Source organism: Nannospalax galili, unplaced genomic scaffold (assembly GCF_000622305.1).
Source record: "Nannospalax galili isolate Female #2095 unplaced genomic scaffold, S.galili_v1.0 scaffold307, whole genome shotgun sequence".
Lineage (NCBI taxonomy): Eukaryota > Metazoa > Chordata > Mammalia > Rodentia > Spalacidae > Nannospalax > Nannospalax galili.
In genome coordinates, this window is record NW_008359625.1 from 5287964 (window position 1) to 5303263 (window position 15300).

Consider the following 15300-nt stretch of genomic DNA (forward strand, 5'->3'; position numbering starts at 1 on the left):
TTATTTTGATATATCACAGTGAAAGATTTATCGTCCTCTTTTTTTTTTTTTTTTTTTTTTTTTTTTTAAAAAAAAAAAAAAAAAAAAAAAAAAAAAAGAATAGGGTGCTCTGAGGTTAGAAAGGGACAAATGATTGAAAAATGAGGAAAGATTTGGTACAGAAAGTGACATTTTGGCTCTCACTGCAGTGTGTGGGAACTCGTCAGGCATTCCACACAGGAAGACTATACATAATGGCATGGGAGCAGCAAATACTAACAGTCACAGAATGGAAAGAAGCCAGAAAGTGACAATGACAAGGGAAGGCCAGCATCAAAAAAAAAAAAAAATTAGAGAAATAAACAGACTGTGCTGTGATATGAGCTATTCAGGAATTAGGAGTGTATTGAAAGTAGATAGGAAACACTTGCATACTTGAAATGGGACAGTGATGGAATCTAATGTATACTTAATATTACTGGACATGTGCTAGAGAGACTCAAGAATGGGCCTGAGGAGGCAACTTAGAAAGCCAATCCTGGGGCCTGGGGGAGATGGCTGTCAGTAAAGTACTTGCTGAGCAATAATGAGGACCTGAATTAATTTCTAGCACCCACATAAGAAGGGTGCAGTGGGGCCCATAATCTCAGTGCTGGGGAGGCTGAGACAGGCAGATCCCTGAAGCTTACTAGTCAGTACAGTCAAATCAATGAGTCCCAGGTTCTGTGAAAGACCCTGTCTCAAAAAATAAGGTAGAAGAGTTGAGGATGATAACCAACATCAACCTGTAGCCTCCACATACACACATATAGACACATACATGTGCTTGTATACAGAGAGGGGGGGGGAGAGAGAGACAGAGAGAGAGACAGAGACAGAGAGAGACAGAGACACAGACAGACAAGAGAAAACCAGTTCAGATGGTACATTATAGTAAATTATTGAAGGTCCAGCTTGGCACCCAGTTCAGCCCAAAGTCTGCTCTTGTAAATGAAGTTTTCATAGAATACAGCCCCACCTATCCATTATATATTGTCCATGTTGCTTCCACGTGACAACTACAGAGCTGAGCCACTCTGGTATAAACCATGTGGCTACAAAGCCCAAGAGACAAACTACCTGGCCCTTTATAGAGAAGGTCTGGCAATCCCAGACTGGGAATGGAAGTGGAGAGAGAGTCAGGTCTGTGATTCATAGTCTACTTTCATTACTCAGGATTCTGTACCATGTCTTCATCTACTCACTGAACTTTGTTTGCAATCCCAAATCAATACTCAGGACACTTTCTCTCATTCCCAGGCAAGAACAGAATGGCTGGGAGTCATGCTGCCCTCAAGTGTGCCTAGCTGAGGCCCAGCAAGGCAATGCTCTACCTTCTTATTTCAGTTCTTACACTGTGAACAAGTGCCCTATACACCATATATTTGGTGCCTCATTTTCTGCCTTTTTGTGGGTGTTTTTTTTGTTTGTTTGTGTGTTTGATTTTTTTTTTTTTTCGGTCTTTTTTTGAGACATTGTCTCCCTATAGCCCCCAGCTGGCTTGGAACTCATTATGTAGACCATGTTGGCTTTGAACTCACAGAGATTCACCTGCCTCTGCCTCCCGAGTGCTGGGATTAAAGGCATGCACCACCACGCCCTGCCTTTTCATGTTTTTTGATTTGGTGATTGTTTAAAATGACCTCATGCACAGTGCTGAGATGTTCATATGAGCTCCAAGACACAAGAAGGCTGTGATGCCTTATGAGAAAACACGTGTTTGATATCCTCATTCAGGCCTAAGTTACAGCAGTGTTGGCTATGATTTCAATTTTAGTGAGACAACAGCATATATTAAAATAAGGTTGTAGAGGGGCGGGGAGGCTGGAGAGATAGTGACTCAGTGGTTAAGAGCACAGGCTGCTTTAGCAGAAGACCCGGGTTTGAATTCCAGCACCCACATGGCAGCTAACTACCATCCAACTCCAGCTCCAAGGGATCTGATGCCCTCTTCTGGCCTCCACAAGCACTGCATGACACAGGTGCATTTACATACATGCAGGCATTAACACTCATACACATAAATTTAAAAATTAAAATAAAGCTGGGTGTGGTGGCGCATCCCTCTAATCCCAGCATTGGGAGGCAGAGGCAGGCAGATCTCTGTGAGTTCAAGGCCAGCCTGGTCTACCTAGTGAGTTCCAGGACAGCTGGGGCTACAGGGAGACCCTGTCTCAAAAAGACCAATAAATAAATAAGTAAATAAATAAGTAAATAAAACAAGGTTAATGGCCAACAAGATGGCTCAGCAGATTAAAGCATTTGCCATATAAGCTTGGAGACCCAAGTCAAATGCCTGAAATCTACGTAAAGGTGGAGAGAACTGACTCCACAAAGTTTTCCTCTGATCTCAAACATGAGACATGGCGTGCACATGGCACATATGCCCCCCCACTCTAATAAATGAGATAAAATTTAATTTAAAAGTTAAAATGAGGTCATCTTTAAGCATAAACATAATACTGTTATACAAGTGTATGTAGTGTCAGAACTACATGCACCAACATACAACATCATTAGACCAATGCTATTGACACCGCATTTTCAGCTGATGAAAATGCGACCATAGCCCCACATGAAATTAGCCTTATAAAGTTCCATATTCATTACTATGGTGTTCCCAGCAGCTTCACAGAACTAGAGCCAATATAATGAGGATGGCTATAAGTGAGAAGCAAAAATCAGTTAAATGAGGTAATGGGTTAAGTATGAAGTAAACAAAATCATGGATGACACCCATGTTTCCAGAGTGAACTACTGGGTGAAAGAAGGTGCTGTCTATAGAAACAAAGCATGCTGGAACTGAAATGTGTTTCAGGGGACTGACCAAGATTTTTTTCTTTAGATGTGTTAAAGTTGAGATGACTATGAGATATCTACATATAGATGTCAAGTCAACTGTTGGCTTTATGATTCTGAAGCTCAAAAAAGAAGTCCAGGTTAACGATGGAATTTTGAGAGTCACTGACACATTGAAGTGATACTGAAAGTCTGGGACTGACATGTCACTCAAGGAGAGAGAGCAAGAGTAGGCCCAGGCCACAGGAAAGAACTTTGTTATTTCCAGAATAAACAGGAGGGCTCCTTTAAATCTTTATCTAAGTGATCTGATTTGTTTAGTATGACAATGCTTTGGGGAGGAAATTAATCTAGTGGTACATACCTAAAAAGTTGACAAATGTTCAAAAATCTTTGACCTGGTAAACATAATTGAAGAACTGATCTTAAAATTCAGACAAACTTTAATGTTACATAGAATTATCCTGAGGAATAATTCATGATGGTAAAGTCAGAAATAATCTTAACATTTGGGAAATGTTTACATTGACAATATTAATGCCATTTTTCTGTGATTTCATCTATAGATTCTAAGAAATTTCAACCTTTCCAGGGGTTTACTAAATGTCCACTTCTATGTCCTTCAAGCTTTCTTTAAAACGGAATCATTTGTTTTATCCACAATACAAGTTGCTTCAGGGCAGAGTTTTATCCATTTGGCTCACTGCTGTCTATTAGGCACGTACAACAGTCCCTGGCACACTGAATGTGCTTCGATGATTTCTGTTGAATCTCACATTTTAATCATGTAGGACTTATGGGAGTGTAACGTAAAAGGATCCATACTTATACCTTGTACCGTTCCATTTGTCTAATCAGTGTTCCTCCCCCCACTTTGTGACTTCTCCTCCATCATTTGTTAAACACTCTCAGGCAGTTCACCTAATCCTCCCCACAGATGGAGGTGTCAGATGGCCAGCTAGGGGCTCAGGATGTAGCTCAGTGGTAGAGCACGTACTTAACGTGTGTGAGGCCCTGGGTTTGATGAAACAACACACACGCCTGCATGCACACAGACACAAAAACACACGTTTTCAGAGTGTGACAACAGAGGCCTGCAATCCCAGTACCTGAAAACCTGGGACAGAAGCATCTTCAGTTCCAGGCCAGCCTTTGCTACAGAGATTAAGGCCAGTTTAAATACCCGTCTCAAAAAAACTCAACAATAATAACAACCACCACCACTTAACAAAAAGAGTCATGCTAAACTTGAAGTATGGTTTATTTCATATGGGGCACAGCTTCACTAAACTTCTCTTTCAGGCCTCATGTCTATGCCTGTCACCTTGTCTTCCAAGAAAAGCAACAGAATTCAGTCTCTCCAATTTTAATGATTTTTATTTTATGTGTTTGCCTGCATGTAGGTATGCATACCACTTGTGTTATCTGGTGCCCACAGAGGCCAGAAAAGGGTGTCAGATCCCCTGGAACTGGAATTACAGGAGATCGTGAGCCACCATGTAGGCCCTGGAAAGTGTACCCCAGTTGTGTACAAGAACAGCAAGTACTCTAAACCCCTGAGCCATCTCTTTAGCCCCAGTTTCTCTAATTTTAAAATAACTCAAATTTTGACTGAAACAAAACCAAACAAAAGGCTGCCTAACCTTTCCATGTGTTTGCACAGCATCGTGACAGTCCAGTCAACCCTGCCACAGAGATGCAGTGAATTCACACGTGAAGTCCCACAATGGAACCGGCAAGCTCATGTGCTTGGTAAGTATATGCTATCGGGATAATCTTTTTCAAATACATTTTCCTTACTCAAAGGGGGCTCATGCCTCAATTGCTCCTTACCATATCCATCATACATCCTAGCAACTGCATGTTTCACCCTCACTGCCTCATCTGGCCTAGGTGAAGAGCACCTGGGTGAAAGCATCAGGACATTTGTGTTGAGGATACTAACACTTTGCATCAATGGTCTAAGCTTACTCTTTTCTTCTTAAAAAGGATTCTAGAGCTTTACTGTGTGTTGTCTGGGCTGTCCTAACTCACCTGTGTGAAGCAGGACAGTCTGTTTGCCAAGACAAGAGCAGGCTCTGGAGTCAGGGACCAAACTGCACCCCTGCAGACTGGCTGACTGTGGAAGACCATGAGGAAGTAGTTCCTGCACTTGCTGACCTGCCTGAGGAGATGAGAAAATAGGTGAGAGGACAGGGGGCTGGAGCCACATCTCTGCACATTTCTGGGTTTCTCTGTAAGTCACGGCCACAAACACAGCAGGGCTGCCCATCAAACTAATGCCAGGTCTCTTCCTCACAAATCCAAAAAAAGCTTTCATCAAAACAACTATCATCTGATTTTAAATGTGCACTGATTTTTCATTCTGAATGCCTTCCTCCAAAACAATGACTCGCAACTGGAAATGCAAATGACTGGGCCCTACCACAGACTTCACAGATTAGAAACTCTAGGGGCAGGGCCACATGTTTCAACAAGCCTTCTTTGTGACTGATGGTCTTGAGGTTGGAGAACTATACCTCAGAGAGTTCCATGTGTACACCCTTTAGATGTACCTCCTACCTACCAGAATAACAAAGCACAAACATGCCCAAGGTACACAGAGTCAGAAGAATAAATAGGTAGGCACCGGCGCTCTGTGGGTAGATAATAAGCAGGTGAAGTGGAGAGGAGAGACTCCATGATGGATGGGCAGGAGAGAAGGCCACAAGTGCCAGTGGTTGAAACTCACAAAACAGAGTAGCTGTCAGATTTACTAGGCTCTTGGTGAAGCTTTGCTGGTGGGAGAAACATGCCAGCCTTGGAACTACCTTTGATCACAACTCTGCTTTACAAAGCAACCCCAAGTACAAGATAGGTATAAGGAAGGAGGGGAAAAGACGAGCCTAACACAGGGTGACACAATCAGTAGCTGTCACTTGTATAAACAAGAAACATTTCAAATTGTTTTTGTTGCCAAAGTGTTTGAAGCAAGGTGTCCCCCTTTGGCAGGACTCAGGAAGCCTGGCCACCCAGGCTGTGGAGTTCCCGGGGTCAAGGTGTATGCCCACTCACAGGTTGAGTATTCACTCTCTTCTATATCCCCAGGGCTATAGGACTCCCTGTCTACAAGGCCTCGGGCTTGCCTCCAGGCTCCTTCCAGGGCTGGTGGGTGTACTCATAAGCCTGACAGACTTGCACAGGATACCCCAGGCCCAAGAGGTGGCAGAATAGTTGCAGTTTAGCCTCACCAACTAGGAAGAGAGTATAGTAGTTAGTGGGCTGGGATCTTAAGATGCACTCACCCCACAACCCGTAAATGTCAAGGCAATCCTGTCCCTAGTTTGTGATCTTATTAGTGTTAAAGTCTATGTTGGGAGTTTCTCAGCATGCCAGAAATGCTTCCAAAGCAGGTCAGAACCAGCACCAGTGCCAAGTCCCACATGGAGTAAAAATGTCATGTCAAGCCTGAAAGCAGTGGCAGGTCTCAAATCTGTAGTCACATCAAAGGGAAAAAGTGACTCAAAACTGGACTGCAGGTGCCTACCTGCCAAATTGTTTGAAAAGTTGCTTAATGACTTAAAAGTGCTTTGAAGTTCTATAAAACTAATCATGATCATACTGGTTCTTCTCCTGTGATTTTCTGTTTTTGTTAGTAAGTAGCTCATGGTGACAAGCTACAAATGTTATTCAGGGAAATATAAGGAATGACTGCCCAACAGGAGACTGCAAAGGCTAGATCTGAGAGGGCCTGAGGGGACTGTAGACTTGTTCTCCTTGAGAAAAAAACACACACCCTCCAGGATGGCCTCTGTGCAACACCACTGGCCACCTGCAGACCCAGGAGACCAGAAGCTAGTAGCTCCCTCATACCCTGGGAATAACACAAAGTCGCTCTGATGCCTCTAAGGAACCAAAACACTGGGGCTCTGCCTGGTAGTGCAACACAGTAAAGCTGCCTTCAGTACTCTGAGCCATGTGTGCTTCTGTTCTGCCCTGAACTCCACCCTACCTCACCCCTGGCCTCCTTAAGCAGCATCTCCAGCCTCTTCATTGCTCTGGGCCTTGTGGTCCTCATGTGTCAGAGGTTGAACATTAACGCATGAAAGTCCCACCAGGTTATACTATGATCCAAGAAGGACCTATACAACATGAGAAACCTACAAGAGATTCTTAAAAGAATGGAACAAATACGTATTGGCAATACCAACAAGTCTCCCTGATCCTAGATCCCTGCCATAGGTGCAGGAGGAAAGCAAAATGAACGAAAACTTCTTGAACCTCTGGGCCAGGCACACTGACAAGTGCTCTCTTCAATGTCCTCCTGAGCAACTTTGCCAGCAGTAGCAGCCCCATCTCCAGGGTGCTCAGGCCTCCCTCCACAGTGCCTGGCTTCCTGGCAGTGCTCTCCCTGGCTCTCTGCTTCCTCTATTACAACCAGGACAGTAAAAATTACCTGGTTAAAGTATCATTTTGATATCTGTCCCCTTTTCCACACCATAAAATGTCTCTTGAATCAGAACCCCCTTGAAACCTTTTGACAACTGATCCAAAACATTTACTGTCCTCATCTGCTGGTCTATTTTGTGCTTACCACTCCAGCCAAGCAAAAATTACTTTGCAAATGAATTCCATTATAGACTCTGCTTATTCACCTTGTTAAGCCAGCACAAGAGCTTTGACTGTTTCTGCTGTGTCTTTATAAAGGGCTACTTCATTTATCCGACTTCCCTGGAAATAGGCTGATCCACGAAACTGATCTACATAAATTAATTTTCTCTCTACCAGAACCTTAACCCTTTACATGGCCTTAAATCCTTTTGGGGGTAAGTTAACGTATAACCAAATGGAACTTTATTTTAACCATTTTCCTTTCCGTACTATTAGAAAGCCTCCTTCATCTCAGTGAGCAGAACATAATGAATATCGATTAATCTTTTCCTGATGGTGCAGGTCATACTTAATGAATAACAATAATCCTTCCAGGCTGTGGCTGCAGATGTAAATGATTCAGGCTGAAGCTGAGTGCACGCATGCCCTCTCTGCCAGCGTCCTTTTACTCTCTCTCTCTGACTGGTATATTTTCCTTTGAAATATCCTTTCCACCTTAAGTCTCTGCTATTAGTATGGATTCTGGTGCGTGAATGCATGTACACAGAATTTGGAGGGTAAACAAATTTGCTCTTTCTGCACAATTTCAGGAATTTACATGCTGGTTTTTGTCAGCACCCTCTAAGTTCTTTATTAGAGAAAAATTTAAATGTGTGTGTAGGGGCGAAAACCTCACACTTTCACAACCAGCAACAAGCCAGTTTCCCTCATCTCTTTATCATGTGACTTTGAACAGGCCTACAGGCACAAAAACCATAAAAATGGGCTTCTTTAATGCTGTGAAGCTAAAAATTCTGCAGAAAACTGACATGAATGTCTGTATTTTGATAAACCCTTGGAACAGTCACTTTATATTTGAAGAATAATTCACAGATTGAATAAGGAAATATTGGCATGGAGGAAAATGGCCAATATTGACAAACAGACCTTTTTAATCAAGAGTCAATCTGTAACTGTGTAGACCAGAAGTGCTTCTTCCATCCCACATTATGAAATGCTCCATAGTGATCTCTCATTCAAACAGACAGAACCATGGGGTGGAGCGGGGAGGATGCCCCTTGTTGCTCATATTCTAGGCTGCATTCTTTCTGTGACAAAGGTTTTTACAAAACCTACAACATTAGCGCATGAAGAAGAGTCAATCAGTCTTAATTTTGCTTAAACAGGGTGGCATTTAATTGATCAGATCCAACTAGGGCAAAAGTAGTTAGGCAAGAATTGCTAAAACAGAACACTACCTAAATCACTACAGCTCTGTTCAGTGCAGTGTTCACAAAAAAAGTAACTATAAAACCACAAAATTATTTTGCAGGGTTTTGTTTGTTTGTTTTGTTTTCTGAGACAGGTCTCCCTGTAGCCCCAGCTGGCCTGGAACTGGCAGACCAGGCTGGCTTTGATCTCACAGAGCTCCACCTACCTCTGCCTCAACTGGAATTAAAGGCCTATGCCACCGCACCCAGCTATTTTGCAGTTGCAAAGGTTTGCTACTTTATTTTACAATGATATCCTTACCTTGCCAGTGGCAATGAGACTGCCCACTCTATCTTTTGCACTTTCTACTGGCTCTAGACTACAGAGCAGAGCAGGAGGGTACCCTCTGAAAATCAGCCTTGTAGCCACTCTCATAAACACCTGGCTCACTGACTAGTAGAACAGGTATGGCTTTTGCTGACTCAGAATCTATAAAGAATTTGACAAACTGCTCTTTCTAAACCCGGGTGAACTAATATTACACTGATTCATCATGATTCTGTGTAGCCTTTTTTTTTCCTTCAAGTGAAGTTCAAGTTGTGATACTTTATATCCTCTTTATGTATTCTATTTGTCCATTCCATGGGAGATAGTTAACAAAGACCCTAAAGAGATGGAGACAGAAGGGTGAAATTCAGAATGCTCTGTACAGTCAAGTAGAAGGTAGTGGCTTTGCTGGGGTGAAGATGCCAGGTGTGAGGATAAGAAACAAAGATTCTGGACCCAAATGAGTGCAACTAAGTACAAGTCACCAATCCTGGGCTGCTGTAAGGTATTACTTAGATAACATTAAAAAGAACAGTCAATGACACAAACATTTATGAGGCACCTACTAGGTTTAAAGAACTGCACAGCTATTGTAGTAGGGTCACAAAAACGAATCAGACATGATCCTTGCCCTTCAGGGGTTCCCCATGAGGCAAGAACCCAAAAGTCCTTTTCCTTGTATATTTCATTCTAATGAGAGCATTATTAAAGAACTGTATTCAGGCTTGATCACCACCATGGAGGGAAACTATAGCATTCAGAGTAGGGAGAGGAGATACTTTCAGAGAGAAGAACAAGTTCTGTAAAGAAAAAAGTAGAGTCTGGTTATTATCTTCAAGTACATGAAAGGTTTTAGAGAAAACAGTAAAAGAAAACAAGTTTGAATGACAGCAGGCAAGATTTCTGCCAGGCCCAGGAATTTCTGGGCAATCAGATTCACAGACTACTGGAACTGGTTACTGAGGGAATCCCTAATACTCCTTCCTGGACAAAAGTTTCCAGTTAGCTGAAGATTTCAAGTTAGGGATGTTCACCTTCCTGAAGGCAGAGAGCTGGTACCACCTCCTAGGAAGTCTTCTGCTCTGGATTCTATGTTCCCAAGGGGAGGGGCACAGCCAGGCTGTTGGCCACAATGACGTGCTCCTGGGAATAACCACTGAAAGCCGCTGTGTGTGCTCCATCTATGTCCCTCCAGGGAGTACCCACCACACCATGACCTAGAATACAAGTGAGGCAGTGAGGCCAGGAATGAATTCTCCAACAGGTACACAAGGATGGGAAAGCCATTCACAACAGCCTTCAACTCCAAGTGAAGAAAACAAAAGTGCCCCAGCAGCATGTGATTATGAGAACTGTATTTGCGTTAATGAGGACATCTAATAAAAGTTAACTAATGAAAGGAAGACAGCATCTTCTGCAAAAGAGATATGGTGAAATCTAAGAAATTTCTAAGGAAATCTGTAATGAGTAGTTTTGATACTCAAATCCTTTTTTTTTTAATTCAACAAAAGAAAATATTTCAAGACAAAACAGGGAAGTGGGATCTTCCCTTTACACCTTAAGAAAACATTAAGTACATAAGAAAACTGTCACCAAAAATAGAAGAAAAACAAACAAACATTGCATCTGGGTTAAATACCTTGCCCAGTGAGTACAAGTTTAAATATTTTAACTTTCACTTCATATAACTCTGAACTCGGGGTCGGAGGCCAAGTTTTTGTCATTTCTCCAAATACAGAACCTGACACTGGGCCCAGGACACAGCAGAGCTTTTGTAAATGTTTGCTGAATGAATGCATGAAAGATGTGCCCTGGTCTGCAGAACAAGGGAGCAGGGAATTCACAGGGTAGAGAGTACAGAAAGTACCCAACCCAAACCCAGTCTGAAGTCATAATCACCATCCTCAACCCTTAGACTCTGTTTCTTTTAGAGGAAAAATAAAAATCTTCCTGTACTCTGGGTTTTCAATTTTCTGGTTTTTTTCCTTCAACAAAGTATTGTCATATGAAATGGAGCTATTATGGGCTTGGGCCTTTCAAGTTCACACTCTATTAGTGGTTAACAAAATCTGCTGGTATTATTCCAAATCCCGTCTTGACTGCAACCCTAAGTGCTTGAATCGTCACCACAAGACTACCAGAACACACTAGCAAAGTACAAGTTCAGAGAACAATAAAAAATGCACACATATCCTACCCTCTCGATCATCGCTACCTTGTTCCATGCAAGCCTCAAAGGTAGATCTCCAAGACTGATCTCTATGGGAGAAAGGAAGAAAAAATGGAGGGGGGAAGAACAAGAAGAATGTGAACAGCTGTAATTTGCACAAAGCACCCAATTTTCTTGGGTAAGAAATTCATGTTTAATGCCTGGTAAGGCAGACCCTGGCTTGTGGCTCGGTAGGAGCCTCCCTCCAAGAAGACTGCAGGGAGCAACTTCTGGAGGCTGCCACCTTGCTTAGGAACAGGTCCTAATGGGCAAAGGTAGAACACAGCTGCAGTCCCTGAAAGTATGTTTTAGTATTTGTACGTTTTTAAAGTGCCATGCTACTACAGAAGAGAAATTCTCTACCTGAAACCAGCAACTTGATGGGAATAAAGATTCTGGAAAGGTCACAGAGGGGTACAAAAAAGGTTCTTTCTTTTGAGGCTATAGGGGGTTTATTGTTACTGGTGCCCAAAGTGCAGAAGGAATAGCAGGAGATTAATAATTGAAATGTTGCTGTTATTGGTTTTCTAAACTATTTGTGGGTTATGCTTTCCCTGGGGTCATCATGCCTGTAAGCAGCTCAGAAGACAGAGGGATATAACACATGCTGAGAAAATGCCTGCTACAGGCAGGGACTTTACTAAATATACAAGGTTCTAATGGTGTCCTCCCACAATCCAATAAGGCTTAAAAGCCTTGAGAAATTAAGAAACACGCCAAGGTCACGTGGCTACATTCAAATCCAGTTTCTCTGATTCGAGTGTCATGCCATACTGTCCAGAATTAAGGATGAACCTAATGAGTCTTGATTCACTATTCAAATGCAATGATCAGGAAAATGATATTTATACTTACTCATTTAAAAATATAAAGCATAAACATAGGCGAGGGTATTTTAGAAGATGTGTCATCAAATTCTTGTAAGGAAAGATGATTCACAATCTCATTTGTGGTATGCATCTAGGTGGCCAGGTGTCTCTTCAGGTCTCTCTGATGATGTATTTCAGCAGGTCACTGTTTGGAAGTCTGAATGTGAAAGGTTCTTCAGTATCTGCACACTGATCAACATGCCATGTCTTGGGCACAGTAAGGCATAATTAACTTGGAATTTAGGTTCTTCTAATTTGGAACCCATGGAGATGTAGAGCTCTGTGGTTGACCTTTGCACTACATATTGAAAAGGCCTTGCTAAGCAGGTTGATGGAGAAATATAATCACAAGGCAATGTTTAACCTTCTAAAGAAAATAAACCCTTTTACAAGACATTTAACTTGATCAGTATCAAGCCACTGAAAACGAATGTGCTATTTATAAACCTATTCTTAAAGCAAGCTGTAGAAGACTGATTACACTTTGTCACTTATTAATTTGTATTATCAAATATGCCTTGTTTCTAAAGCAGCCTGTCTAGATCTCCGCATTCCAGCCTTCACTTGGTATTCCAGTTGCACTCCATTTGAGAAATTCCAGCCAAACAGCCTCATGTCATTAGACTTCTGAGAAGAATCATGTGCAACTTTTAGGACCTCAGATCCCATGAGAAATCCCTCCTCTTCGAGAAGTCTGCATGAAAAGCCCTGCTCATATGAGACAAACACAGGGAGTCCCTGGGTCCTGGTTGGGAATATGATAAAAATTAGGTTCATTGAATCCACAGGATTTCACTGAGGAGGGGGAAAAAAAAAAGAGGTGGTCGTGGTTGCACTCACCACTGTGAGCGAATATATGTCTTCAAAGTATGATTCTTGACTATGGAGGTCATCGGTCTGCCTCACATCATGTCCAACATTCTCTCTCAGAAAGACCAAGTCTGACCTTTGGGCTGGATGATTCTAGGCTGGTAGAGGAGTGTGCCAAGCAAGAGTAGGAAAAGAATTAGGAACATGCAGAGAAGCTCCCACAGAAGAAAAGGCTACACCACACAAGAATAGTTAAGATAGTCCATAGATAAGACTGAGAAAAACCTAGGGTGGGATAGGGAAGGAAGGTTGACAAAAACTGAGGGTTGAGACCTCCGAGGTCCATGATTATTCTACACTGTAACACCTTATGCACCTATAATTCTTCATCTGGCATAAACACTAAAAGAACAATGTCATGAGAATGAGAATACCAGGTCTTACTTAGCCCCAGTGGGGTGGCCTACATTCCACATGGATTTCAAATGAAGGGAACACGAGAACAGCACAGTTCCCAAGATGGCTTTGCTTTGAACAGAGTTGACAAAAATATATTTCCAACCTGGGTACCCAGCCCCCCTAGAAGACAGAAGCAGTCATCTACTACTACAGTTGTGAATTCAATGCCAAGTTCCTTCTGAAATGCTCACCCTGAGTGTCCAGCAGAGGGAGTCTCAAGGAGGTACTTAATAAAGAGAAAACTGTTTCATTTTAACACTCTAGACAGTGGGAGCTTTGACTACAGCCCCCTCCCCTAGACACAGATGAACAATGAATGCCCAACACAGGCTCTCCTACATGCTCACATACCCCCCTGGCATGTTCTTGTTCTGTGTGGTGGAGTGATCAGAAATTTGGTTTTGTTTTGTGTAATGGTTAAATGGACCTTGTGTTCTTCAGAATCAAAGAGGAAAGCCCCTGGAATAACATTTCTCTGTTGCTTTCTAAACAGCCCCTTTGTTTCTAAGAGAGTCTGAAAAAAAAAAAAAATACTTGCCGTCCATAGGTTATTTACAGTCTCGTTATGCAGAGCCTGACTGGTAACTTTATTCCATGAAGAAACCTAATTCATTTGGAACCCTGAAACTAGTAACAGATTTTCTTTTCAGATAAGTTTTTTTTTTTTTTTTTTTTTTTTTTTCAAATCAGGCTCTCCTAATAGAGATAAAACTATTAATGAGATCCTTGTTTCACTGCCCCAACAGTTCTCCGGATTTATAGGATTACAATCTTGGTTTCACGCAAGCCCTTTCCCCCTCTCATTTGCGATTTCATCCACAGAATATCTGAACAAAACCGAAAGAAAGCCAGATGGACCCACGCTTAAAGTACGTAAAGGCTGCCACTTCAATGATTTCATGAGAGCAACATTTTCACGCTGAAAAGAATGAAAAATCAGACATTCTTTGGCTGGAAAAAAAAAACCCTCGTACTACAATCACACAAAAACACAATGAAGTGTAAAACTTAGTTGATTCGGGTTTGATTTCTCGCTGGAAGCTGACGGAACTGACTGAAGAGAACCGAAAGAGCGTGTGCAAGGCAGCTGGACCGCTCTTGCCTTACCTTCTTTTCTTTCTTCCTGAAGACAGTCAAATGGAAAGGAAAAAAAAAAAAAAAAAATCACCCCATGCCAGGTGAAGGTGCACTGCACCAATCTACCCAGGCCGAGCCAGAAAACCATCTAGGTCCCCCGCCCCCCAAAGCCAAACTACATTCTCCCTAGCACACGCTAATGCGGGGAGATTTGGAGCCTATTTCATTGTTCTGCCTGGGTCTGAAATGGACTTTTCATCTCTACCCTCGCTCACCGCTTGGCCCCATACAATCGGATTCCACAGTCCGTCGTCCCCCGTCCCCCCCCCCCCAAACCGAGGCTAGCGAAGAATAAAGGAGTATGGGGTAGAATTGGAGAGGTCGGCAAAGGGGCGCAGCGAGGGCAGAGAAGTAGAAAGGAGATCATTTGGAGGGAGTCGGGGGATCGCATCACCTTCATTTATCACAGATAAACAGAAAGCAGCACCGAGCCGTCTTTTCCCACACGCCGCCCCCCGGTTCTTTTCTTCGGGCAAGGAGCCCACCCGCACACACCCCCCAGCCTGCTTCTCCACCCTGGAAACCAGATCCAGCTCTAGGCCCGCGAGGGTCCCGTCCCGGCCCGGACTAGGGGCGCCGGGGAGGGTCGCGAGCGCCCGCAGCCAGGGCCGGGGGCTGCCGGCCGAGGGGCCGCGGGCAGAACAAAGCTGCGGGGGCCGCGGCGGGCCGGGCGCCCCTTACCTTCGTACACGGGGGCCATCGGGGCCGGGGTGTCCGCGGTTCATGGCAACGGAGAAGGGAACGCGGCGCGCGAGCTCGGCCCCCTCAGCCTCAGTGGGAATCTGCCATCTTGAGCCTGTGTCTCCGCTCTCGGCGCAGCCCAGGCCGCCAGCGCCCGCATCACCGCCTCACTTGGCCGGCGCCGGGGGAGGGGGCCGGGCGGGCGCGTCG

The 15300-nt window shown here is 43.5% G+C and overlaps 1 protein-coding gene across 8 annotated transcripts in view; it reads right to left on the reverse strand.

Moving 5' to 3' along the window:
- The window catches only part of Hipk2 (homeodomain interacting protein kinase 2), a 207285-nt gene extending 191998 nt beyond the window's left edge, over positions 1–15287 (reverse strand). For all 8 annotated transcript variants that reach the window (XM_029558852.1, XM_008823500.3, XM_017795686.2 and 5 more), the window contains exon 1: positions 15091–15287. In XM_029558852.1, coding sequence (XP_029414712.1) covers positions 15091–15134 — 44 coding nt within the window. In that variant the 5' untranslated portion in view covers positions 15135–15287. The remainder of the gene's footprint in view (positions 1–15090) is intronic.
- Positions 15288–15300: the final 13 nt, after the last annotated feature.